The following is a 25833-nucleotide window of genomic DNA, read 5'->3' as shown; positions in this document are numbered from 1 at the left end:
GGCTAATATTTAGAGAGTCCTGCAGAGAATTTAGAGGGGTTTTGGAGGACAGGGTTTTTTTGGGGTTTTGTAGGACAGATTTTCCTGTCTCCATAAAAATCTGGGCTTCTGCCTGTATTTGGAGAAACAGCCTAGCAATAAAAGCACTGCTTGTCCTAAACTGCCCTCAGTCAATAATGAAAATGGCACTGGAGCCTTGCACTTGTGCACCTTCCCAGGCTTGTCTGCACACAAGTTTCAGTGATCAAAGCTCACTGCCATTTCTACCAGCACAGTGAGCTGCCTTCTCCTGGGCACCAGCCCAGAGCTCAGCCTGAGAGTCACACTCAGTAAGATTTTGCTTGGAATCACCAGCCTAAATTTATGAACATCTATATTAAACCAATTCTGGCTGAAGTAGGAACAGTTGAAGAAAAACCCTCTTGTTGCAATACAAACCAGATTTTTTTTCAGCATAAATTAGGGTGGAGAAGCAGCTCACCTCTATCAGCTTAACAATATTGACGTGGTCCAGCTTCTTTAGGATGGCTATTTCCTGATAGACTCTGTCCAGGGGTGCCATGGGCTTGGGCTGCTCTCCTGAGGATGCTTTGGACCCTCTGGGAGGAGGCCGACCTGCAAGTGGGACAGCACAGTGAGGAATTCCTGCTTTGGCAGCAGCGTGAGCAGCACTGGCCCCTCTGCAAGATCTCATCATCATTCTCATCATCACCTTGTTCTCAGCCCAGAGCTTTGCAGTCTCCCAGCTGCAGCTGAGCTCTCCAAGCCCCACTGAGAGCAGCTGCTCCCAGCTGGATCTGGGACATCCTTTTCGGGTCTCTAGCTGCTCAGAGTGACCCCAAGGAAAGTTGGAAAGTCTCTTTTCCCAGCCTGGTGCTTGAAGAAAGAGTCAGGGCTCTTCATTTCTCGGTGTCAAGGTTGTTTATTGTTCCTTATCTATAAAATTCTTTCTCCTGTCCTGCCAAGGTCTGCTCATCAAGACAGTCCAGGCACTCTGCCTGCCCCCAGGGTTGTGTTATGTCTTTATACTAAAAACAACCTGTACAATATTTACAATTCCTTTCCAATACTCATCACCTATGTTAGACAGTGAGCTTCTACTCTAAATCAATCTGTAAGTGCCACCATCACAGCAGAAGATGGAGGCCAAGAAGAAGAAGAAGAAGGAGAAAGGCTGGACATGCCCAGATCCCTCCATCTTGCCTCCTGAACCCCCATTCTAAAAAACCCCAAATCTACTTTTTCACTCCGTGATAAATTCACTATTATTCTGCTTAAACTGTCATGGCTTGCTGATCATCATACAAGGTTGGTAACTTGCTCCATGGGTCATAATCAAACCCACAGGCATTTTGGGCTCTGTGCCAGGGTCTCTGAGCCCCCTGGCAGGGGCCCTGGCCATCCAGGACAGCCAGAGGGATGTGCTGGGTCCTGACAGCATCCCACGGCCCAGGCTGCAGCCAGGTGCTATCCCAGGAGAAGGAAAGGAGGGGAACAGCCTGCCTAATTCCAGTGCTTAATTAGGCCTCATAAATGGTGAACATGGAAGAGTCAGCACTTCAAAGAGACTCACAAAAATCAGAGCCAGGCATCTCATTTCTGTGTGTTGGATTTGCCTATGGCTGTTTCTGCCCCCTCACCACCCCTTTTAACCAGCTCCCTTTTAACATGGGCACTGTCACAGGAGGCCACTCTGCACCCCTTGCAGGCAAGGTTTCCACAGAGAAATCTGGCTGAGGACAATAGGCAGGCCTATAAATGTGAGATACCCACGTGGAAATCCATACTGCTTCAAGAGCTTCTTTTTGGAGAGGACTTTCATAGCCTGGAGGAAGGAAAAAAACCAGTGTTAAAACTGAACAGGAGCCAAAGAGCTGATTGCTGTGGCCTGGGGTGTTCTGGGCATCAGGGACTGGCCCAGGGCTGCTCCTCAGCCTAGAGCAGGGTCCTGGTCAGTGCTGGCCACACCAGACAGACACTGACCCAGGCTCTCCTGAAAGCACTGCTAGATATCTGTTCCTTTCATCTTTCCCCATGAAAAAACTTCAAATTCATTTTCAAATGAAAAAAAAAAAATTCAAATTCATTTTCAAATGAAAAAAAAATTCAAATTCATTTTCAAATGAATTTCAATTTCAAGGGATTTCAGATTCATTTTCAAATGGACAAAGAAAGAGGAGCCTCATATCTGCATTTGGGGCAGAAGCTTGGGGGAAGAGGTGGGTTCCTCTGGCTGACCCACTGTTTTAAATGATGTTATGGCCATGCTCCAGCTCAGAGCCACTTCAAGGCTGCTTCATCTTATTTTTGGTGTTGTCAGGGGGTATAAGAAGGAAACTGAGCCCAGGCAGCTGAGGTATGGGAAGGGGTCAGGGTGTCACAGACATGTTTTATGAAAAATCCTTTTTGCCAGGATTTTTCTCCTGAGAAGCTGAGAGGCCTCAGAAACACAATCTAAACAATGATTATCTGCTGCTGTGGAATGCAACAGGTGCATCTGTGATTGGTCTCATGTGGTTCTTTCTAATTAATGGCCAATCACAGTCAGCTGGCTCAGACTCTCTGGTCAGTCACAAGATTTTATTCTTTTTCTGTTCTTAGCTAGCCTTCTGATGAAATCCTTTCTTCTATTCTTTCAGTATAGTTTTAATATATAATTTTCTTTTAATATAATATATATAATAAAATAATAAATCAGCCTTCTGAAACATGGAGTCAAGACTCTCATCTCTTCCCTCATCCTGGGACCCCTGTGAACCCCACCACAGTCAGGGTAATTCCTCCTGCCATCCAGCTGGCAGTAGCACAGTGGCAAAAGGCAATCTGAATTTAATAAACAGTCTTTGTGCCTCCATCTGCTCTGTGCATTAATAACCTTTTGGAGGGCCACTCAAACCGCCCAAGTGGCCCAGCAGATGAATATTTAATGAGAAACCAGCTCATGGTACAATTTGTTTAAGAAAACAGTCTGTGCTTCCAGGAGCTGGGATGGTCACTCCCTCCTTCCCCTCCCTTAGGTTATTAATATTCCTATTAATATAGCATCCAATATCTAATTACCACTGGAGTGATTCCTACACAATCTAGCTAACCAAGGGTTCTGCAGCACACAGTCAAACCCCCAGGAATTTTGCATCAGTGCCACAGAGGCAGGGTCTCTGCCCATTACCTGTTTTTAACCCCCATACCAGGAACAGGTCACCAAACCCACTCCAGTGAGCTCCTTCCCAAGCTGTTGTTCCTGGCAGTGATGGCACCACGTGCCCAAACATCCCCACCTGCCATCAGTGCTCCAGGTTCATGGCTTGCTGAAAGGTTTGTTATTTTTGGTACTGATCCAGTGAAATCCTCTGGATTTGCACCCGTGTAATTGAGAGGAGACACTGAGCAGTGTTTCAATCCTGCCTGACAGCTCCAGCCAACTGTTAGAAATGATGGTGTTGAGAGACAGACTCAGGAGTGCTTATCTGTGACTTAGCACAGCTCTGTGCCCAATACAGGCAGCCAAATGACTCATGGTCTGCTGGAAGAGGATCCAAGACGAGCACAACCACCTCCAAATACGGCCAGGACCAAGCCTGGAGGACTTCCTACGCTTCCCATTTTATCTCTCCATAATGAAAATTTATGAGAAAAATCAAAGGAATTAGTACACCCATTTCTCTTTCAACCACTGCCAACCCAGGAGGGGAACTCTCCTCCTGTTCCAATCCCATCTTGAGTCCTTGCTGCCTTCTGGCAAGGAGCTTCAGAAAAAGGACAAAATAGAAGATGCAATTTGCTGCTGAAAGCTCCTGAGTTTGGGGGCCTCAGCCTGAGGGACTGAACCATCACCAGCAGCCATGCCCACACCAGGACAAACCTTCCCAGGAGAGGCTGGAGGGAGCAGGAAGGCACAGAGAGAAGCAATAGCTAAGACAAGACTTGCTTTTGGGGACAGAAATGGGGGGAACAGGAGCTCCTGCTGTCACCCAAACTCCTTGAAGGACACTTGAGGGGCAGTGGGGGGGTTACTGCATTGCAGGAGAGTTGGCTGCAAAGCACCACTACTGCTGGAAGAAGCACCAGGAGATGCTTATACCAGTTTTGGAGCACCAGTATCTGCTACTGGGGCAGAAGAGAGGACCTGTCCCACTGTGCTGACAAACACCAAAGTTCATCGTGCAACAGGCCAGAAGCACTTAATTATCACAAGAGCAGAGAGGAGGGCACGTGGCAGTGAAGGCTCACTGTAATTACAGAGAGCTGGCAGCACCAGGCTCCCTCCTGAATGGTGGCTGCTGCACTGGGAGCACCTCAGGGATGCTTCAGCAAACCTCTCCTTCCAGGCTCAGTGCAGGCAGAGCCAAAGACATTTGTACTCACAGGCAGAGTTAATTACCCAGATAATGCCTTTCTGATAAAGAACCAGCTCAGAGCCAAGCTGAGGGATTTTCCCTTTGCCCAGGCAAGTGTTGCTTCAGTTTTCTCAGGAAAAGAGGGAGCCTGGAGATTTCCTCCACACATCCTCCCGAGCCTGGACACGGGTCTTGACATCTCCCCTGGAGGAACAGCAGGAACTGTGTGCTTTTCTCTGATGTGTGTTTATTTTCTAAGTTTACTGCTCTCTTCCTATCAACCCTACAGCTGGAAGGCACAGGGAAGCTGCCTAAGGGAAAGGAGATCCCAGGATTATGGAGAGGAGGAATGCCTGTGACACAGCAGCAGGACACAAGCTGTGGGTAATGACAGGGGCAAAAAGGCCACTGGTTTTGGGAGGGAAGGGTGACAAAATGACTGAGCCAAGTGAACACATCACCTGTCCTTGGTGATGCTCTCACAGTGCTCAGAATGTCATTTTATTTGCTAAGGGAGAGATTTGTGCTGCAAGGGCAGAAGGCTGTGCGCAGTCCCAACTCCAGCTCCCAGGGGAGTGGGATGCTCAAAGGTCCCTACCAAGCACCTAAATCATCTGCTAGTGCATGAGGGCACTCTGTGGGAATGCTGAACAGACCAGAGGGTGTTCCCAGCCCTTCTTCACCTGTCCTACCTTGCAATAACATCCCTCAGACAAAGCAGCTGAGAGGGAAGCTCTGCTGGCAAAGAGGAGTGTTAGAAATGAAAGAAAATCCTAAACCTGACAGGCTTAGCTGCCATGGCCTTAAAATCCGGTCCTGAGTTTTGTCCCACCAGCAGAATTCCACCATCAGGCTGTGCCCCATGCACACTGTGCCACCCCAGCAGGGATGAGTCCTGCAGCTCCCCTGTCCCCAGCTGTCACCTGAAGGGGTGAGCCAGCCCCTCAAAGCCCTCAGCTGAACAGCACAAGGTGTTGCACTGAGCCAGAGATCCCCTCCCTGCTCCCCAGGGCTCTGGCAGTGCTTCAGCAGCTGTTGTGTGAGCCAGGGGATGGGAAATGCAGGAGCTGTGCCTTCCCTTCCCTCCTGGATGGCAACCAAAGTGGGTTCTCCAGGGGCTGGGAAGTTCAAGGCTTGCTGCTGGGCTCCTCCTCAGCTGCAGCCCTTTGTTCAGCCACTCCTTTAGAAACTTGGAGGGAATTTCTCCCCATCACTGAGAGTTGGTAGGAAACAGCCCTCTGTGCAAGGATTGTTAGGTACAAACAGAGGTAGAGAGCACAATCACACAAATCTTGTTTCTTAGGAAACAAGATTAAAAAAGAAGGATGAAAAAAAGAAAAATCCACTGACAACCTAAATGCTGTTGCCTTCTTCCAGCAGTAGCATAACAAATGCCCATCATAACCACTTTTCTTTGCAAGCTAATTTAGAAATTGAAAATAGGAGGAAGACATGACCTGAGGCATCAAAGAATCAAATTCCATCAGCACAATGATTCCAATCTAGATCTCTCCTTGGACACATTTGCCTTTGCTTTTTATTTGCTGCTTTTTCACAGAACTTGGCCTTTGATTTTTTTCCCTTAGTCACTGTCAAAGCATCTCCTTCAAAGTGAGGCACTGAAACCTTTGCAGTGTGAAGGGTTCCTTGGCAGAGCCCAGAGCTGTGACAGCTCCATGAGCCCCAGGAGCAGAGGGGTTCTCCAGCTCTGCCTTCCACTGGGGTCTCCTCCTTGGAGGCAGCACTGGCTCACAAACCTGGTGCAGAAATTCCAGTTTCCATGGCCTAACACATTCCCTGCATCCAGGGATGTGAGCCAGGACACTTCACAGCCCTGCCAGGCACCGTGGTGCTCGCAGCAACCAAGGGCAAAGCTCTTAGAAGCACTCCCTCATCTTTAGTGGAAGGTAAAAAGCCCACAAAGCAAACACAAGCCATCTACATTTTTTCCCAAATGTGGTGGTTGAATTTTTTTCTTGAGAGCTTTTCCTAATTCTAGGCCAGATCCAGAACTCATTAAAGCAGCAGCAATTTTCCTTTGGCTTTGACAGGAGCTCTATTCAGTCCTTGCTCCCTATAAACTCTGCCTGTTTGAAGGGTCCCACACCTCAGCAAGAATCAGGAGCCACACTCTGAATTATAGCCCTAAATATTTTTTTTCTTATTTTTTTTTACAATTTAGGTCCTTGTTATTGCAGCACACGAGCTTAAAGACAATAAAGGCAGCAACACTCTGGCCTCGTGCTGAACCTCTGCAAATGGAAATCAGTTATAGAAGCAGAATATCATAGAATAGTTTGGGTTGAAAGGGACCTTAAAAATCATCAGTTCCATCTCCCTGCCGTGGGCAAGGACCCCTTCCACCAGACCAGAGTGCCCCAAACCCATCACTAAAGGAAATCACCAAGGGCTGCTTTTCACCACTGAGACAAAAAAAACACCCTCTGGGGAAAAACAAACACACAGAAAAGGCCCTTCCCAACTGTTAGAATCCCAATTGCTTCTCTTAACTGCTGGTAAGAGCCATGGGGCAGCCCTGGGGTGCTGTGCTGAGGAGCAGGGCTGGGAAGGACAGGCAGGGCAGGATGGAAGCTGTCTGAGCTCTGGGAGAGCCCAGGTCAGGCAGGGCAGGCAGGTGGAGAGCTGAGCAGCCCTCAGCCAGTTATGCAATCAGCTGTTTCCCTGCAGCTCTGAAAAGCCTGCCAGCTCCTGAGCTGGATTAATGTCCTGGAAAAGCACAGGTATCTCCACCAGGCCTGCCCTCCATTAAACAAGCACAGGGGGCTGGGAGGATGAGGATGGAGGCATGTGGCTGCACTGGGGAGGGAATCAGCTCCCCCTGCCCTGCCAAGAGTGGAACAAGAACAAGGACACAGAGCTCAGAGAGGCCCATCCCTGCACACACATTCAGCATCACCCTCCCAGCCCAGGGTCAGCTCAACCCCAAAAGGAGGATGGGGTGAACCAAGAGCACATCCCTGCAGGGCTGGCACTAAGGGGGGCTCTTTGTGCCCTGCCTGCCCCCAGGTGAGGCTCAAACACCCCCAGGCACGGTGCCCCTCCTGGCTGCAACACCTTTAAAGGGTTTGCTTAGATTAGAATCCAAGATTAAGTGGGGATTAACTGACACACACCAGGCTAACCTGCACACAGGCTTTCACTTTTGGTTGTGATGTGACCAGCTAAATCCACATGCATGGGGTTAATCTGCATCCAGAACAGGGACAGGAATGCAGCAGGCAGTGCTACCCTACACCCAGCTCTCCTGGCTGAGCTGTAACATGCCTTGCCCACCTCTGGCACCTCAATGGCATTTCCTGAGCAAAAAGACAGTGCCAGAATGTAAGGATTATAATTTTCAAAGGAAAAAATACCTTCAGCTGGAAACAAACATGATTTATGGATGTGATGCATTCCCACTCTGTGCTGCTGGTGCTGGCATGCCTGTGCTGGTGGGACAGATGGGTCAGGGAAGCCAGGGCTGGCACCATCACTCAGAACAAACCATTCTGCTGCAGGGCATGGCAGGGAGGATTTGGAGGGCAGCAGAGAAAAGGAGCCACTGGAAAAAGCTCTGGTGCAGCTGTGAATCAGCTTGGAAAGGATGGGAGATGGAAAGAATTGTGTCTCCTGTCCTTGGCCAGCTCCAGGGCACCTTGTCCAGATTTTTGTCTCATCTCTTCCACCCTTCATTTCAAGACATTCCTGCTGCAGTTCCATCCCTGCTGGAAGCTGGGGAATACCCACAGGCACACAATTCCCACCTGATCACTTCAATCTGGTGTGCCACTTGCAATAAAGAGTCAGGGAGGAAAAACTGCCTGGGGAGCAGTGGGGAATGAGCAAGCTTTATGTTCCACAGCACATTCCTATTCCCCTTTGTCCCAAGGCAGCACACCAGTCTGCCTGGCTGCTCTGGGGCCCATTTTCATGCCACTCTCACCAAATGCAGTGTGGAGCAGCAGGGCTGTGTTGGTTGAGGTTCAACAGCACTGCAAGCACAAAGCTCAGCAGATTCCTGCCCTGGCATCCATCAGAAACTGCTGGAAGTTCTTTCCAGAAGCCTCCAGGCACAGCCACACATAGCAAGGAAGTTTTCCTTCCTTCCAGCTCCTGCTCTCAGCCTGAACAAAACAAGCCACAGGGCAAGCCCAGGGACTTAAGCACATCTGCAGGCAGATTTCACAGGAATTCCAGCTGGGAAGGTTGGGATTCAGCTGCCTCTGAAAGGGGAAGCCCAGAGCAGGAGCCTTTTGGAATATGAAACTCTCCAACTCTGGCTTTGTGCTGGTGCCACTGCCCAGCCACACCATTCTGCTCAGCCTTTTCCTGAGAAACTCCCCCATTTCCTTCCAAAACACTCCTGCTGTGGGATTCACGTTCTCTGAACCTGAGAGAAGCAGTGAGAGGAGGAGAGAAAAGAATGATCAAAACAATTCTTATCTCATTGGCTGCTCCTGTGTTGTGCCAAAGTAGAATGCAATGTGGAGAATGTTTAGCCAGAGTGATGGGGTTTTGTTTCCTTGGTCTGTCAGGGCCAGGTGTGTGTGCATGTTGGGACTGTGGGGCGACAGTCACAAGATTCGGGGCAGTTGAGTGCTTGGCAGATTCAATTTAGATGTAATGTAACATGGTGTAATATGGTATAGAATAGTATAGTATAATAAAGTAATTAATTAGCCTTTTTATATTCATGGAGTCCTCGTCATCATTCACATAGAAATTCACTTTCACAGAGAAAAGCAAGGCATGTCTTCCCAAGAATATTTCTGAGATTCACATTCTCTGCACCTCAGAGAATGATCAAAACAATTTTTACCATTTGCTATGCCTGCGTTTGTGCAAAAGTAGAATGCAATGTGGAGATTGTTTACCCACAGTGATGGTGCTTTGTTTCCTTGGCCTGTCAGGGCCAGGTGTCTGTGTGTGTGTGTAGGACTGTGGGCTGACAGTCATGAGATTCTGGGCAGTGTGTGCTTGGCAGATTCAGTTTGGATGTAGTGTAATATAGTATAGAATAATAGAGTATAATAAAGTAATTAATTAGCCTTCTGCTAACCATGGAGTCAGATGCATCATTTTCTCCCCATCGTCAGGGTTGCCCTGATTTACTCCATCCTGCTCCTTCCAGGCCAGGCTTCCAATGCACAGCAGGTGCTGAACACCACCACCCACATGCCTCTAATTTCAGGTGACCTGCTTCATAACTAGAAAATGCCAAGGCAGATCAGCAGCATGTTCTGCCTGTTACATAAGGCACCCACCCGTCCCTCCCTCGCAGCAGCTCCTGCAAGCCCCCCAAAAAATCACAGGGACACAACTGAGAGCACCAGGCAGAGAGCAGCCAGCTGCCAGGGGGGACAGCAGCACAGAGAGGAGCAGAGCAGAGGCACACTCACATAGTATTTGTCATCATTCTCGTTGTAGGCCAGCTTCACCACGCCGTAGGAGCCCTGGAAATGAATAGGAATTGCAGGGTCAGCTCAGCAGCTCCACCTCATCCTCGTGCTGCTCGAGGCTGGGGTGATGTATGGCTTCTTCTAGCCAAGTCTTGTAAGCTTTTAGAGATCTGTATCACACTCAAGATAGCTCAGCTACTTTAGAAAGCATAAAATTAGCAAGGTGGTTTCTGTAGTAGTGCTGGAAACAGAAGTTTTAATGAAAGGCAAAATAACAAAAGTCTTTACAGAGAAAAACTGAGCCAGGTGCAAGAAGTTCTTGCTCCTGGTAAAACACTTCACAAAAGCAATTAGTTTCTTTATTATCTTTTTTTTTTAGTAAATTGCTTAAGCAAGACTTTTTGGCTCCTGTCCAATTGGCCATCCTTAAGTTTGAGGTGAAGTCTCCTAAATTCTATGAAGTGTCTTTTTACCTAATCAAAAAAAGAAACTTCGAAGCTTTTTTGCATTTTTAAGGAAACAAAAGATAATTTCGTCACTCTGTCAACAGAGAGCACATCCCTGTACTGGTGGACCACAGTTGGGAAAAAACAACTCCCAACTGCCCTGAGCAGTCTGCAGGTGATGTGACCCTACAGCAGGGCTGGATGTTTTGGCAGCTCTGGAGGATTATCCATGTCTGGAGGAGTCGAGTGCTACCCCAGCACCCCTGCCCTGAGCCAAGGCCATCACTTCTGTCTGAACTCACACACGGGTGGGCAGCAGAGGGAAAATTTTCTTGGTGCAGATTTGGAAATTCTGCATGAGCACCTTTCCTGTTCCACCAAGCAGATGCTGCCCAGGCAGGTGCAGGCCTGGACTGCTGCTGTACCCACAGCTCCAGGGACAGCCTGAAGCCAAACTCCATCCAAAATTCTCTTTTTACAAAGTCCCAATAAACACTCATTTTATGCAAGTAGGACATGATCAGGTATTACCCCTGACATATATCTATTGATTAAATGAGTGGGATGAACACCAGAGCCTTCAAAATATTTCCCTTGACTTCACTGAGAGTTGAAATAAGGTTCTGGTCTCAGAGGAGACTCACAAGCCATCTGGCTGATCCAGAAGCACAGCAGACCCTCTCCCAATCTCACAGTGCCCACCTGCTTGCTGTGACCCACAGGGAAGGAGGGAGGCAGGGACAAATCCACCTCAGAGAAGGTTTCACACTCTCCTTAAATCCCCAGAAGGCCTAAGTGGGTCTGAAGGTGTGTGTGAGTTTGGGATGGCACCTGCTGTGCCAGCAGCGCCACCTGCACCCTCACCCCTGCCCATGGCACAGATGGTGGGGGTGCCTCTCATTTTGGAGGCATTTGGGCTAATTAAATTGAACTTGTGCAGCTCAGGGTGCAGCCTCCTGTGCCTGCAGCTCAGCTGCAGAGGCAGACACAGCTCCCAGACACAGCACTGCCTGTGGAGCCATCTGCAACGGTGGCACATGGCCAGAGGTGCAGGTGTCTGAGCTGCTCACCAGCCCAGACCTCTAAATAACTTCACAGGAATCACTTTTGAATCATTCTGCAGCTTTTAAATGTGCACTGGAATTAAACAAACATTTCATGTGATGTAAAAACTTTTAACTAGTCCTGATGGGGACCAAACACCTGCCCTGATCATCTTTTTGGTTTTTTTTTTTCCTTGTTGTGTTGTATTAATGCATCAAAGGTTCTTAGTGTTACATTTGGCAAGCAAACACCCCTGAAAGGGAGCCAGCTTAAGCACCTTCTGAGGGAGGAAAAATAAATCTAGATTTCAAAGGAAGTAACTCACTGTGACCTTGAACAAAACTTGCTCCAATTAATATGGAAAAAATCCTCAAAAATAATAATAATTAAAAAAACCCCAAACCAAACACAGCTTGCAAGGAGCCTTGGCCAGTGAGGTCCCTTGGGCTGGCACAGCCTTTCCAGCCCTGCTCAGATGTGTGACACAGGCTGGTGTGACCAACATGAGCCCCAGTACACAGGCTGGTGTGACCAACATGAGCCCCAGTACACAGGCTGATGTGACCAACATGAGCCCCAGTACTCACCTTGCCTATTTCACTCTGCAGCTTGTACTGGTTTAATTGCACACAGTCCTGCAGATCAAAAGGAGAACATAATTAGAGTATTGGTAAAGGAAATGACAGAGTCTGAATCAGGTTCAAGTAGTGGCAGAGTGCTAAATAATTAAAGACTTAATCTCACTTACACGGGTGTACGTTACACTATAAGCACTGTTTTGGTTTTTTTTTTTGGTTTGGTGGTTTTTTTGTTCTGTTTTGGGTTGGTTTTTTGTGGTTTTTTTTTTTTTTGGTTGTTTGGTTGTTTTTGGTTTTTTTTTTGACAACCCAAGACAAAACAATTATGGGCTGAATTCTGATTCTGATTGTGCTGTGTAAAACCACCCCAGTTCCCCAGCACTGCCCTGGGTTCAGCCCAGCCTGGCAGCCCCAGCATCCAGCCCAGGGTCCCAGCACCAGCCTGGCAAACACAGAGCCCCTCTGGCTGTGCCTGCACCACAGGAACCCTCACATGCTCCTCCAGCAGAGCACACAGAGCCCAGCTCCTCTGCTGGGCAACACAAACTGCTGGGAAGGATGAAAGTTTGACAAGAAAGTCTCACAGATGCTTAGCAGAAAGATTTTTGAATGTAGAGTCTGAAGAAGGAATAGAAATGGAAGCAAGTTTTGATCTAGAAGAAAAGAATTGCTGAGCCAGTCTCACTGGAGGCAAAGGGTGTGTTAGTTAAAGGGGTTTTTATGGCTTAGAGCAAAGGATAAACCCACCCCAAACAAGAAGATGTTTTTACCAAGCAGAAAGAGAGCACAGGCAAACAAGCCTGCCCATGTTGCAAGTAGAAAAAAGGGTCTCAGAATTTTCCACTGCAACAAAACTGAAAACAATTTCTAGCTTAAACTGTAATGTATTGACTTTTAGTGATTGGAGAACAGTAACATGAATAAGGTAATTATAGTAGTTATGATAGGCTAGAGATAAAAGTTAAGGTATAGATTGGTTCTGCTGTGTTAAGATTCTCAGCAAAGAAAAGTATATAATGCATTTGTAACCAAAACCAAAGGGTTTCCAGGCCAGCCTGCAGCTGGAGCTGACAGCTGTGGGCACAGCTCTGTCACCCACAACCTGGACTGCTGTGACACCTTGGATCCAATAAACTGCATTTTGGAGACTGCCTGGAGTCCCGCATCTGTCATTCAGGCTCTTACAACAAACAGTGGTACTGATGTGGAATTTGCTAAAATCAATCACCCCAGAGCAGCTCTGATCTCTGCTGCTGAGGAACCCAGCCCTGATTGGGGTGGGGATGTGGTGATGGGTGCTGAGCTCCTCCCAGACCAGGGCTGGCCAAGGGGCAGAACAAGGTGGGACAGAGCATCCACAAAGCCAGCTGGTGTTGGAGCCACCCTCCCTTTGGAGCTGCACACCTTGGTGCAGAGCCAGGCTCTGGCAGAGCTGGAGCTGCTGCTGGCACCTCTGCAGTGCTGGCACCAGGCACAGGGGCTGCAGTGCAGTTTGCCTTGTCCTCACTGAGCCCTGAGCTGCATTGCAGGGCAGGCAAGAGCCCCCACCTTGGAGGGGTGAGGAAAAGGAGGAGTTTCCAACCCCAGGACACACTGTGGGCTGAGCCTCAGATGGGATGCACTTCCCAAGGCAGCGTTTTTGAACATTTCTCCCCAAAACTGCCAAGCACTAAAGCAGGCTGGAAATTCACAGCCAGCCTCTGCACTTGTTTGGGAACAAAGCTGCTATAAAACATGCAGACAGGTAGATTAGCCTTCCCATAAACCTCAAAACAGCCCTGCCATCTACAGAAGCAGCACCACAACATAAAGGCAGTGCCAGATGCCTTCAGTCCATTTTTAAGAACAGGGGTGGAGAGTCCCTGCCCCAGAGCATTCCCAACAGCAACATTCCTCTGCCTCTCAGGGCCAGCACAGGTGTGGGAAATGATAATTCTGACTCTTCTCCATCACCAACCAGAAAACATTCCTAATTCTCCTGATGAACAGATCATCACAATAAAAGGAACGGGGGCACTGTGTCACAAACATCTTTTATGAAAAATCCTTTCCTTAGGATTTTTCCTCCTGGGAAGCTGAGAGGCCTCAGGAACAAAATGTAAACATTGATTATCTGCTGCTGTGGAATGCAACAGGTGCATCTGTGATTGGCCCATGTTGGATGTTTGTAATTAATGGCCAATCACAGTGAGCTGGGTGGGACAGAGAGCTGAGCCACAAACCTTTGTTATCATTCTTTGCTATTCTATTCTTAGCCAGCCTTCTGATGAAAACTTTTCTTCTATTCTTTTAGTATAGTTTTAATGTAATATATATCATAAAATAATAAATCAGCCTTCTGAAACATGGAGTCAGATCCTCATCTCTTCCCCAGTCTGAAAACCCCTGTGAACACCATCACAGGACCGAGGACTTTTTTCCCTCCTGGCTTGTCAGGAATACAAGGAATGGTTTAAATCTTGATCTTGTTGCCAGGGAAGGAAGCTTTTTCCAGCTCCCTGACAGGGAAGAGCAGCCATCTGTGAGTAATGGGGCCATAGGAGTGTATTAACTCTGCTGCTAGCAGAGCACATATCTTTCCAAAGGTAAAACCAATCCATCAGAACTGGGAGCACCAGGAGAGGAGAAAGCATGACCTAGCAAAAGCCAAGATGCAAGGCATGAAAGGAGGGGGCAGAATGCAGGAACCCAGGGTATGGACACAAGGAGGACAAATTCCCCTGCAAACACTGAGCCAGCCGATTCACTTCCCAGTGTGAGGCTGTGGTGATTTTCACAATTCAGCAGCAACATTTTTCTGATGTTGTCTCCTGTCCTGGTTTCTCTGTGCTCAGCTTTGTGCCCCTCGCCTGATCCTGTGAAAACTGCAGTGCTGCAGAGGGTGAAACACCCACTGGAGCAGCTGGGCAGGCAGGAAAAGTGACCATTCCTCCAGGAAAGCCTCCAACCACCTCACATCTCCTGCTCTTCAAACCAGCTCTTGCCAGGAGGCCTCCTCCCTGAGCAGGGACCCCTTGCAGGAGCAGATGAAGCCTCTCACACACAGCCATCAGCCCTTTGCTCTGCACTCAGCATCTTGGTTCAAGCCAAGGTGGCATCTCTAAAGAACCAAATGCTGCTTCTTCTTGCTCAGACTGCCAGGGAAGCCATGGTGGCATTTCCCCTCCTTCCAGAAGGAGCAGAGTCCTTTGTGGGGGCTGCAGTCCATCCGTCCGTCCATCCATCCATCTTCCTGTCCATCCATCCATCCATCCATCCCTCCTCACAAAACAGGAGCAGGGATTGTGCCTTATCCCTGTGCCACCAATTCCTCTGACTCTGACTTTCCACCACCCCTCCTACCTCTGGCCAAAAATCACATTCTCATCCCCACCAGACTGATACCTGAAGGATCTCCCTGGTGCTTCACTGCTGCTAGATGGAGCTTGTGACACCAGAACTCCCATTTTTGGGGGCAGTTTTTTGAAAGGGGTGGATAAACACCAGGAGGGAACACCCAGAAAGTTCCAAGGGAAAGGCAATGACCAGATGTGCAGCATAGCCCCCCAGAGTTCACCCTTTGGAAGGTCCTTCACTCTCAAAAATATCACTGAAATTTTTCACAGAATTTTTTTAACCCAAATGCAATGCAAGAATTTTGGATTACGCAAATAAATGAAATTATTAATTCCTCTACTTTCTTTAAAGGAACAAAAAACCAATTTGTTGGGTTTTTTCCCCCAATTTACACTGAACTTAGTGCATAACAAACAGGTGACACTCACTGTCACCACCTGGCCCACACCCCAGTGCTCTCCACTCAGGTAATTCCTGGTGGGAAGCACCATCACCTTATCTTCTGCAGTGCTTCCAGCACTTGAGCTGCACTCAGCAAAAATCAAACCAGATTTTAGGTGCTTTCTATGTTTTTTTCCTCTTGCTGAAAAGCCCATAATTCACTGCTGAAGTGACTCCTGCCACGTGTTGCTGCATTTGTTATTCTGTTATTTGGTTCTCCTGCAGGAAGTGGGATAATTGTCCTATTCCTTTATCAGAGAAAAACACCTATCTCTGGCCAAGTGTTTCTCTAAGATAACATTGTACAATTCTCTTGATTTCATCAGGCTGGTGTATTTGCAGCTGCTGATAAATACAAATAGAGCAGAACTTTAATGAGATCCCTCAGTGAAAAGCTGTCACCAAATTAGGCTGAGCCAGTGCAAGTGTGCAATAATTGTTTCACCTTAAAAAACAAGATGCCCCCTGTGTTAACAAGTCCAAGGTATTTGTCAAGAGAGGAAGGGAGGGAAATCAATGCCACAGAAAACAAAAATTGGTCAAAAATCATAAAGCAAAATGCAGTCCGGGCTCAGTTCCAGAAATCCACTGTGGCCACCAGTGGGTGACAGAAACCCCTGAGAAACTGAGAATTGAGCTGTCCCAGGGGAGATACATGGATGGGAAGGGATAATCAGAGCTGATTTCCAAAATCAGACATTTCTGAAAACAGACAGCCCACATACATATAATGGCAAATACATATATAATGGAGAATATACCTATTTAATGGAGAATATACCTATATAATGGAGAATATACCTATATAATGGAGATTTTTGTCCCCTAAACAAAGCCAAATCCCCCAATCTGAAAAGAATTTTCAGCAATTCAGAGATACACCTTAAAGAGAGGCATGGAAGAAAAATGAGGAAACGCTGGTTTAAACTCACCCTGCCTAGAAGGGGAAGTGAAGGCAGTTCTGAAAACAGGCAAAAATGAAAATATAAGCCAGAAAATGGGTATTGAGGGCAGCAATGAATTCAAATTAGAAAGTTGTTCAGGTTCAGAGAAGGATAGACAGGAAGCCCAGACCTTGTGGTTGTAAGAAAATAAACAGATTTTGAAAGAATATCCAAAAAGAAGTGCCAAAAGGACGCCCAGCCCTGCTGCAGTGCCCTGGCCATGGTGGGCAGAGCTCAGCCCTGGGCTCACCCAGCTGAGAGCCCAGAGCTGATGCAGAGCCTGGGATCTGTGGGACCAGGGCAGACCCTCCCAGCTCCACTCCAGCTGCAGCTCTGGGCTCTGTCCTCCTCTCAAACCTCACCCTCAGACAGGCTGGAAATGCAACTTTACATAAGGTTAATTAATCCAAGGGAAAGAAATTAGCCATGTGAGGGAGTCTTCTTTGGAGAAATGTTTTCCAAGCATCTTTAATCTTTCCAAGAGCTCTGGTTTGAGCACCACAGTAAGGGAAGCTCAGCTCCTGCCTCTGCCCTGGCCCCACCTGAGTTTATTTTGTGCACAGCAAGGAAATCACTTTGTGAGGAAAACCAGGCAGGTCCCAGGCCCTGGAGGAGTGTGAGACCTGGGCCAGCACCAGGGCACTGCCTCAGCTCCTGGCACCAGCTGCTCCAAACCAGCTGGCCAAACAAGCAGGGGGCTGTGATAAAGATGAGAAAAAACAAGGAAAGAAAGGACAAAGAAGTGATTTATTTTCCATGCCTCTGGAGTAAGCCATGGACAATCCAGCATAGGAAAATTCCCTCTGTCAGCTCGTTCTCCTCCCTGCATCTGCAGGCCAGGAGCATCTCCAGGGAGGAGAAGGCACTGGCCTGACTCATCCTCTCCAATCCTGCTGGAGCACACACAGCTGATTACCATGGCTGCAGGGACACCTGGAATGCTCTCCTACATCCCAGAGGGTGGAGAGACAACGTGGACACCAGGGCAGGGGGATCTGGGGTTCAGGGAGAGGAAGGGAACATGTGAAAGGGAAAGGAAAATCAACTGGAAGGGACTGGAGAAGAGACTGTATAAAGCAGTTAACTGTGCTGGCAGGTCTGGCGGGAAAGCCTGAAAAAAGACATTTTATTCATCTCCTAGCCACTATTCAAGTAAGATTTTCTTGGCTAACTAAAAAAATTGCTTTAAAACAGCAGAATAGGATAAAAAAACCCAACAAACAAAGCCCACTTTGAACTTTCAAATGCCTCATTCCAGCACACAGCACCTCTCCCCTTTCACAAGACCTGGTGTTATAGATGGGACAAACTCTGTCAGTCACACAGGGAAAAGATTTCAGTGTCTTTCCCTGCTACACACAAACACCAGGGCATCATCTGGGCAGAAAGTAGAAGTTGCTTTTAGCAGTCTCTGGAAAATCCTCTCCTCTTGCCTTGCTGCCAGCACGGAGCAGGAGCCAGGAATGTCAGTGGGCCTAAACTCTGGGGCTGTGCCTCAGCTCTGCAGCTTTATGTACCCTTAATAGCTTCAGCCTAATCACTTCTGTGCCACAGCTAAGGGCAAAGCCATTCCCTTGTCAGAGCAAAGCACGGATAGGCAGCAAGGCAGCAGAAACCCCATCAGGCACTCCTGCCAGGGAAGGCAGCTCTGACAGAACCTTCCAGGCCATAGGCCATGGGTAAGCTAAGAAAGGAGGGGAACAAACAGGGAGCTTTTGAAATTACAGCTCAATTTTTGATAGAGAAATGACAGATCAGGGTAATTAAGAACAGGGAGAGCAGAACATGTTACTTCTCTTGCAGAGAGAAGACTGCAGAGCTAAAACTGCAGAGCCAGCCTTGTCAGCAGTGTCTGCAGGACACCAGCAGCTGCCAACTCTTTGTCCAAGGGCAGTTGGCTAATTGGTGTCTCTGGGAATGATCTTTGTGCAAGACAACAAGCCCCAGCCCTGCTGCAGCCCTGCCACCTGCCCAAATAACAAACCCAAAGCTGTGCTGAGAAGGTGGCTGTGGAATGATCCCAGTGACAGGACAGCCCCAGCCCACAGCCTGCTGCTGCCACTTGATAAATCCTCCCTCAGCTTCAGCTCTTGTGCCTCTTGATCCCTGAACAGAAGTTTTCCTCCCAGCCTGTGAACAAATATTAAAGCAGCATTAAAAAGCTCAGCAGTATCTCCCTAAGAGAACACAGTGTTCTTCCATAATTCATCAGTGAGGGCAGAGCATCCAGCTCTGCTGCATCCCCACTCTCTCTGCACAGCACATCTCCAGTATTTCTCCAGGATACAGCATCACTGCCAGGCAGGCACTGAGCTGCCATCCTGCAGAAGAGGGAGGCAGAGCCAGGGGAGATGGCTATCAGCACAACAGGAAATTGTGACATGCAGCAGTGCCACCCATCCCTGCTCCTGACTGACAGTGCCTGCTGATAAAGCCTGAGTGCTCCTGAACTGCAGCTTTGCACAGACTGAAACTGAGCTGGGGCAGTGGATGCTCTGCTGCTGAAGGGCACTGGCTGAGGATCAGCCACAAACCCAAAGCAAGGGCAAAGAACTGTGGAGGGATAGAACATAAGTAAATAAAGATAGTGTAGAAAGTAATCTTACCCCCTAAAGAGTTGCAGCTGGGTTAATTGTTAAAGATTAGGAGCAGGCCTGACTTTAACAGGCCACAGCTATGATCAGTAAGAAGAGTGTTATAAAAGAGTGGCTTGGTTGGTTGAGGGGAACTGGAGTCAGTTGGCTGCTGTGAGAAGAAGAAAGTCAGTGCTTGGAGGAGCTGCCTGTGAGAAACATCAAGGAGGAATGAAACTCTTGCACTAAGGAGACAACAATATGGAACCTTTGCAATGTAATGACAACAAAGAACCAGCTCCCAAAGGGCTTTAAGCAGGTGTGAGGCACTGACTGGAATACAAATGTGCAGCTTGCCTAGAACAGGGAGCCATTTGAGGCAGGGTAGTGCTGGGCCTGGTGACCTGGACCTTGTCAGTGACCCACCAGCCTCACTCCTCACTGAGGGTCTGTGTATCAGAGTGACCACCAGACACCCAGCAGCAGCTGCAGCCAAGTGCACCATGATTGTATTTCTCATTACAGGCTGATTTCATCCCCAACAGGACCAAAAGCCCAACATGGAGACCCTGGTACCTTTTAGAATCCCTGTCAGAGAACAGAAAACCTGCTCTGCAGTTCTGTCAGAGCTCCCTGCTGTGTCTCAGCTGCACAGCTGGGATCAGGACTGGCAGTGCCTCTCACAGCACAACAACCCCTAAAAAGCCACCTGGCAGCAGCAGTGGTGGCATTGGAGCAGGGTGTCACACACCATTCAGTGCCCAGCCTCACATCTTACCCTGTATCCAAGCATGCATTTTCCTGATCCTTCTGCTCCTTATGGGGCACAGATGCTATCCCTGTGAGGTGGGAAGGGCAGCACAGCTCCTGAGAGTTCCTCTGTGAGGGCAAGCACCCAATCCAGAACATTCCCAGCTCACCCAGGCTCCCTTCCCACAGCAATTCCCCGTTAATAGGAATGATGGTTTCCAACAGGCACAGCTGGGGTCAGCACACCATTGCTCTCTCAGTGATACCCAAATAACCATGAAAAAGGCAGCACTGTGTCAAGAGCTGCTGCAGGAGCAGAGGCACAAAGCTCCCCATCTGCATTTCAAACTAAGCAGTGCTCACTCCCAGGCAGTGACCCCTGCTACCCAAAATGCAGATGCTGGGGAAGAGGATGGAGAACTCTGAATTTGCTTGCAGATGGGAATGTGCCAGTCACACTTGACTGCAGTTATGTTGAAAGATTTCAGAAAAGCCTCGCTCCTGGCACAGTCACAGCACTGCAGGATGGGAGAGCTGGCACTCAAGTCACGTCCTGCGTCCAAGAACTGTCTCTTTTCCCTCCCTGCCTCCCTTATTAAAGCATATGGCTGCTGCCAGAGAAGCTGCAGTCTCTGCAGTGCACCTTCTGCATGTGTCCTTTTATCAGCAGGGGATGCACCACCCATCCCACAGCTGATGGGGCTTGCACAGCTCCCCAGAGAACAGAGGCTGAGTTGGTGTGCACCACCATCCTCTCAGATGTGCAAGGAAAACACTCATTTCTCACAAGGGGAACACCAAGCCACACAGATGTTTAGCTCCAGGTTCCTTGCACCCACTCTGGCCAAGTCTCAACTCCAGTGGTTTGGGTCCCTGCTGTTACAAATGCTTTAAAGAGAAAACAAAACCCTGACAGGAGCCAGGCATTTAAGCTCTTTATAAAATTAAATTGTGCCTTCAATTATGGCAGAACACAATAGTAGATGCATAATCTCCAGAAGTTTAAATCCATAAATACCATCAGCAAAGCTGCTGTGACTGGTGAATTCCCAAAGGGCACCTCCAGCAGGGACACAAGAGCAAAGTCATTTGGCTTTTCTCTGAACAGCCTGAAAGATTTCCTGTGTGCTGCCATGACACAGGGGTCGTGGTCCCTTAGCAAGGCTGTCCCAGGCAGGTGAGAGCTGAAGGAGCCAAATGTCAGGCCAGGGCTACAGCAAATTCCAAGCTAATATCATCCCCGCTTCCAGGGATTTCCCCCCCTTAGAAACAACAGTGCTTCCAGATCTGCTACTCCAGAAGCCTGAAGGCTCCCATTATACCTGAGACAGGCTTACCTGAACCCCTGAGCTGTAGGGGAACATGCCTACCTCAGAGTCTGATATGGAGACCCGATGGGACTCGATCGTTGGTCTCCTCATTATTCGTGGGGATGGCCCTGTGGCATAGGGACCAGAGCCTGGAGTGCTGCTGGAAGCCAAATAACCTCCTGAGGATCTTTCCTGAAGGGACAGCTTCCTACTGGACAGACCAGGTCTGGTTAGAGGTCTCTTTGGAACGTGCCTCAAGTGAGCATCCTCTGACTGTTGGGAAGGCAGAAATTCATTGATGCCCACGTCACTGCTGACTCCATTTCTCTGGATGTCCTTTATGTTATCAGAAAAGACTGTGTCGTTTTCTTCAGGGTTGTCTTCACCATTTTGGTCTCTTCTGTCTGGGACAACAGACACATCTATGGCTGCCACCCTCTCCACCAGCTCAGTCTGTGTGTCCATGCCTCCATCCAGGACATTTGCTGGAGAGTCCCCCATGGCTGTGTCCAGCTTGTTTGCTCTCAGATGGTCACACAGAGAGCAGTGATGTTAGTGCTCAAAGGCTCCATGAAACACCTGAGAGGAATCACAAACAGAGGCAAACAATAAAAATGTTCACTCAACACAAACATAACCAGTCATTTCTGGCTTCTTCCAGCATGCAAGAAAGTGAAGGCAAAAAACACTGGCAGGCTGTAAACAAGGTACAAACACTCAGATTAAAAGGCAAACCCAGGCATTGAGCTAGACAGGAAAGAGATAAAAATGAGATTTTATCTGATGTGCAACAAGTGACACAGCTAAAGAGAACTTCTCCTGTAGCCAAACCTAGAGCTTACAATACTGGGAGAAGCATCAGCTGAGGGCCAAGGGTAGAACTCTCGACCTCTCGAATTCTTATTTATAGGATACAAGAGCTTCTGGCATGTTCTGAAACCCAACAGGCACAACAACAACTCCACAGCCATTTAGGGCTCCCCAGAGCCTCTCTGCTGCCCTGTAGGGCCTTAGGGAGTGCCACAGAACAGCCAAGCCTGCTGATTTCCACACTGCCATTTGCAACATGGTCAGCAAAAGCAGAATTTAAAAGCAAATCTGGTTCTAGGGATGCCCTTGGCCCTACATGGTTGCAGTCTGTGTGCAAACACTAGTTAATGTTGCTGCCCACTGTATATATAAAAGCCATAGTGATTTGCAAATCAACAATGCTTAAAGCGTGGTGGGAATCAGCTTTTCCTTGGGAAAAGACCTACAGAACACAAAAGTGGAATACAAAGCTAAAACTGCTGCATAAAATCGCTGTTTCCTGGATGCTAATTTCAGTCTCAATTTAAAACAGATTTCAATCTTCCCAGCACAGTGCAGTGCAGGAAATGATGCTCTGCAGCACATGGCTGCCAACATCTAATCACCCCTGAAGATGCAGCTCTGCATCACTCCATCCCTGTGCCCAGATCCTGGGGCCAGGAGGAGAGCTTGACTTCACTCACAGCATCCCAGTGAATTCCAGAGTGGGCTTAACCCTGAAATATTGCAGCCTGTGGTTCTCTGTATTCAAAGCAGGTTGTGCAAGCCAGGTGACACCTGCATCTCCATTTCATTTACACGAGGACAGGGTGGGGGTGAGTGAGTCCAAAGAACTCCATCCAGCATCAGCCTGGGAGCACTCACAGTCCTTGCCAAGGAGCACAGGCTGAGCTGGGCTCAAAGCTGCCCAGCAAAGCTCAGTTAAACACACAGCAGTGAACTCTGCTGCACAGGGATGAGCTCCTGAGTCCCCCATGGCAGCCAAGCTCAAGCTTTTATATCAATGAGAAAATTAAAATTTTGATTAAGATGAAGATCTTGACTGGAGGCTTCACCCTAAGTCATGTGCCAATCATAGGGAGCCAAGCTGGGCACTCAGTGTCTCAGAAAGGGAATATCCAAATCTGAGATATTCCTTCCACATCACTGCTCACCTCCTTTCCCCCCTCCTGTCTTTTCTGCAGGCTTGCCTGAAACTAATTGACAGAAGTGTCACTCACTCAAAACAGCAATGAAATGGTGAGATCAGCTTTAAAAGCTTCCATTAAAACTATATTTAAACACATCAATCCCAAAGCACAAATCCCCTTTGGAGCCAGGGTGCAGGCACTGGGGGTGGCTCTCAGCAGTGGGGGAAGGCTTTGGGGTGCAGCTCAGCACACCCTGCACTGTTTGTGGCCCCACAAACCCAGGGCAGAGCAGCAGGAGCCTCCCCTCTGCCAAACCCCCCTGCCCAGCTGCAAACCAGCAGTGACCCTGCAAAAGCAACCTGTGGGAGGCCCAAACCAACCTGTGGGAGCCCCAAACCAACCTGTGGGAGCCCCAAACCAGCCTGTGGGGAGCCCAAACCAACCTGTGGGAGGCCCAAACCAACCTGTGGGAGCCCCAAACCAACCTGTGGGGTGCCCAAACCAACCTGTGGGGTGCCCAAACCAACCTGTGGGGAGCCCCAAACCAGCCTGTGGGAGCCCCAAACCAGCCTGTGGGGAGCCCAAACCAGCCTGTGGGGAGCCCAAACCAACCTGTGGGGAGCCCAAACCAGCCTGTGGGGAGCCCAAACCAGCCTGTGGGGAGCCCAAACCAACCTGTGGGGAGCCCAAACCAGCCTGTGGGGAGCAACCTGTGGGGAGCCCAAACCAGCCTGTGGGGAGCAACCTGTGGGGAGCCCAAACCAGCCTGTGGGGAGCAACCTGTGGGGAGCCCAAACCAACCTGTGGGAGGCCCAAACCAGCCTGTGGGGAGCCCAAACCAACCTGTGGGAGGCCCAAACCAACCTGTGGGGAGCCCCAAACCAACCTGTGGGAGGCCCAAACCAAGGATTTGCTGTCTGCAAAATGCTTTTGTGAAGCCTGGAGAGCTTCTGAGCTGAACAAGGAGCATCATGTCAGGGCCACAGCCAGGCTGCAGTGACCCCAGCTCCTCTGCAGAGGCTTTCCCTGCACTGCAGAGCCTGGGGAGCTGCTCATGTCCCAGTGACACATCTGTGGGACATGGCTGCATGCCTGGCTCCAGGAGAAGGTCATCTCCTGAGCCCCAGGGAGGCACAGGGAATCCCCAGCCCTGCCTGCAGATCAGGGCTGCTCTGCACCAGCCCCATCCCTGCTGTCAGCAGCCCCTGCCAGGCTGCTCCATTACAGAAATCATCCTGAATGAAGGCAAGGAGGGAGCAAAAATGCTGCCACCATTTAACCCAGATTGCCCAAAGGACAGGTGGAAACTTTCAGGTCACCCAGTGCTGAAAGCTTTCTTCTGCCCATAGAGAACAAACCCAAGCCTTTCCTTGATGCAGCTTGAGCCCCTCACCTCACTCCCAGGCAGCACCAAGAGGAAAATAAATCTGCTAAAATACACCTGCGACTGAAGCCTGCAGCTCCTCACCTTCCTCCCTCCTCCTGCCACCAGGTTTTCCCCTCTGTGGGAGCAAGGGGAAGGAAGAATCTGCCCGTGTTGCTGCGTGGATGGGTGTGAAAGCCCACAAACCACCCACCTGGCATGAACATTTGTGAGTCTCCTGCTGCTCAGCCAGCAGGAAAAAAGGCCAGGAGCTCTGGGAAGAGCAGCCCAGCAAACAGTGGCGCTTGTGCCAGTCACCTGAGAGCTCCTCAGCACCCAGAGCAGGCACACAGGGTGGCTCCCCCTCAAAAGCTGAAACAAACTTGCTCAGTTCTAACCCACAGCCCAGGTTGCAAAATAAATCCTCAGCTAACTGACAACTGAACTAGATAAACTGAAGATAAACCCCAAAAATCAGTTCATCCCATCAAAACAAACAGACCCATGCATTGCTGAAACAAATAGCACAGTGCTGCTAAAAGCAGGCTAAAAAATCCAGGAAGACTTTAAATAAAGTAATTGTTCATCTGTAGAGCTGGGCTTTGTTTCAAGTTCTGTTTTGAAGGATTCCTTTTCACTGATAAATCCTCCAAAACTGTATTGGAAAGCAAAGATTTCTGAATAAGCCAATCAGTTATTTGCAGTCCAGCATAAACTCAGTACAAAAAAACCCCCCAATAATTTCTGCAAGGCTAAATCAATGGTGGATTTGCAGTTTTTCAGGCTGTGGCACAACCATTCCTTGCTGTGATGGGAAATCCCAGCAAGACGGAAATTCTGCCTCCACCATCTCCCAGCTCCTGCACAGCTCTGCTGTCCCTGCTGATCCCCTCAACACTGAACACCTGCTGGAGAGCAGAGGAAAATGCTGCAGACACAAACCAAAGCTGCAAACAAGCTTCTATGAGCAAAATTAATTTACTTACAGATATCTTATTTACCATTTTTCCCTGTAGCTATTCCTTTGCTGCAGGCAGATTGCCACTTCAACCATGATTTTCACAATATATTTATCAAATAGCTGCATATGTTTCCCAGACTGGCACTGAGCAGAAAATAGTACAAAAAACCCTTCTGAAAGAAATATAATCCCAGAGAAAACCTCTTTGTGTTTTATGTGGGAGTGGGAGATGAGCAGATGCAATTCATTTTGGTGCTCAATAAAGTATTCCAAAGCATTGTTTGAAAAATAAAAAAAATGTAAATCTAGTTTACTGCCTGGTTCTTCATCCTCTTGGCTAACCAGAAATGTTCCTGTCAGAAAGGATGGGGAGGGTAAAAGGCCCTGAGCCTCAGAAAACCCAGCTTCATT

At 48.7% G+C, this 25833-nt stretch overlaps 1 protein-coding gene across 6 annotated transcripts in view; it reads right to left on the bottom strand.

Annotated features, from left to right (window-relative positions):
* Window positions 1-25833, bottom strand: part of CAMKK1 (calcium/calmodulin dependent protein kinase kinase 1) — a 93598-nt gene that overhangs the window by 32022 nt on the left and 35743 nt on the right. For all 6 annotated transcript variants that reach the window (XM_054287065.1, XM_054287066.1, XM_054287068.1 and 3 more), the window contains exons 2-6: window positions 21219-21737; window positions 11814-11861; window positions 9737-9790; window positions 1774-1825; window positions 482-615 (exon numbers count right to left, since the gene is read on the bottom strand). In XM_054287065.1, the coding sequence (XP_054143040.1) occupies window positions 482-615; window positions 1774-1825; window positions 9737-9790; window positions 11814-11861; window positions 21219-21659 (729 nt within the window). In that variant the 5' untranslated portion in view covers window positions 21660-21737. The remainder of the gene's footprint in view (window positions 1-481; window positions 616-1773; window positions 1826-9736; window positions 9791-11813; window positions 11862-21218; window positions 21738-25833) is intronic.

The sequence above is a fragment of the Melozone crissalis genome, unplaced genomic scaffold (assembly GCF_028551555.1).
Source record: "Melozone crissalis strain CALT ecotype California unplaced genomic scaffold, PUWL_Pcris_2 ptg000057l_1, whole genome shotgun sequence".
Taxonomy (NCBI): domain Eukaryota; kingdom Metazoa; phylum Chordata; class Aves; order Passeriformes; family Passerellidae; genus Melozone; species Melozone crissalis.
The sequence above is the reverse complement of the archived record's forward strand: the minus strand, read 5'-3'. Positions and strand labels throughout refer to the sequence as shown.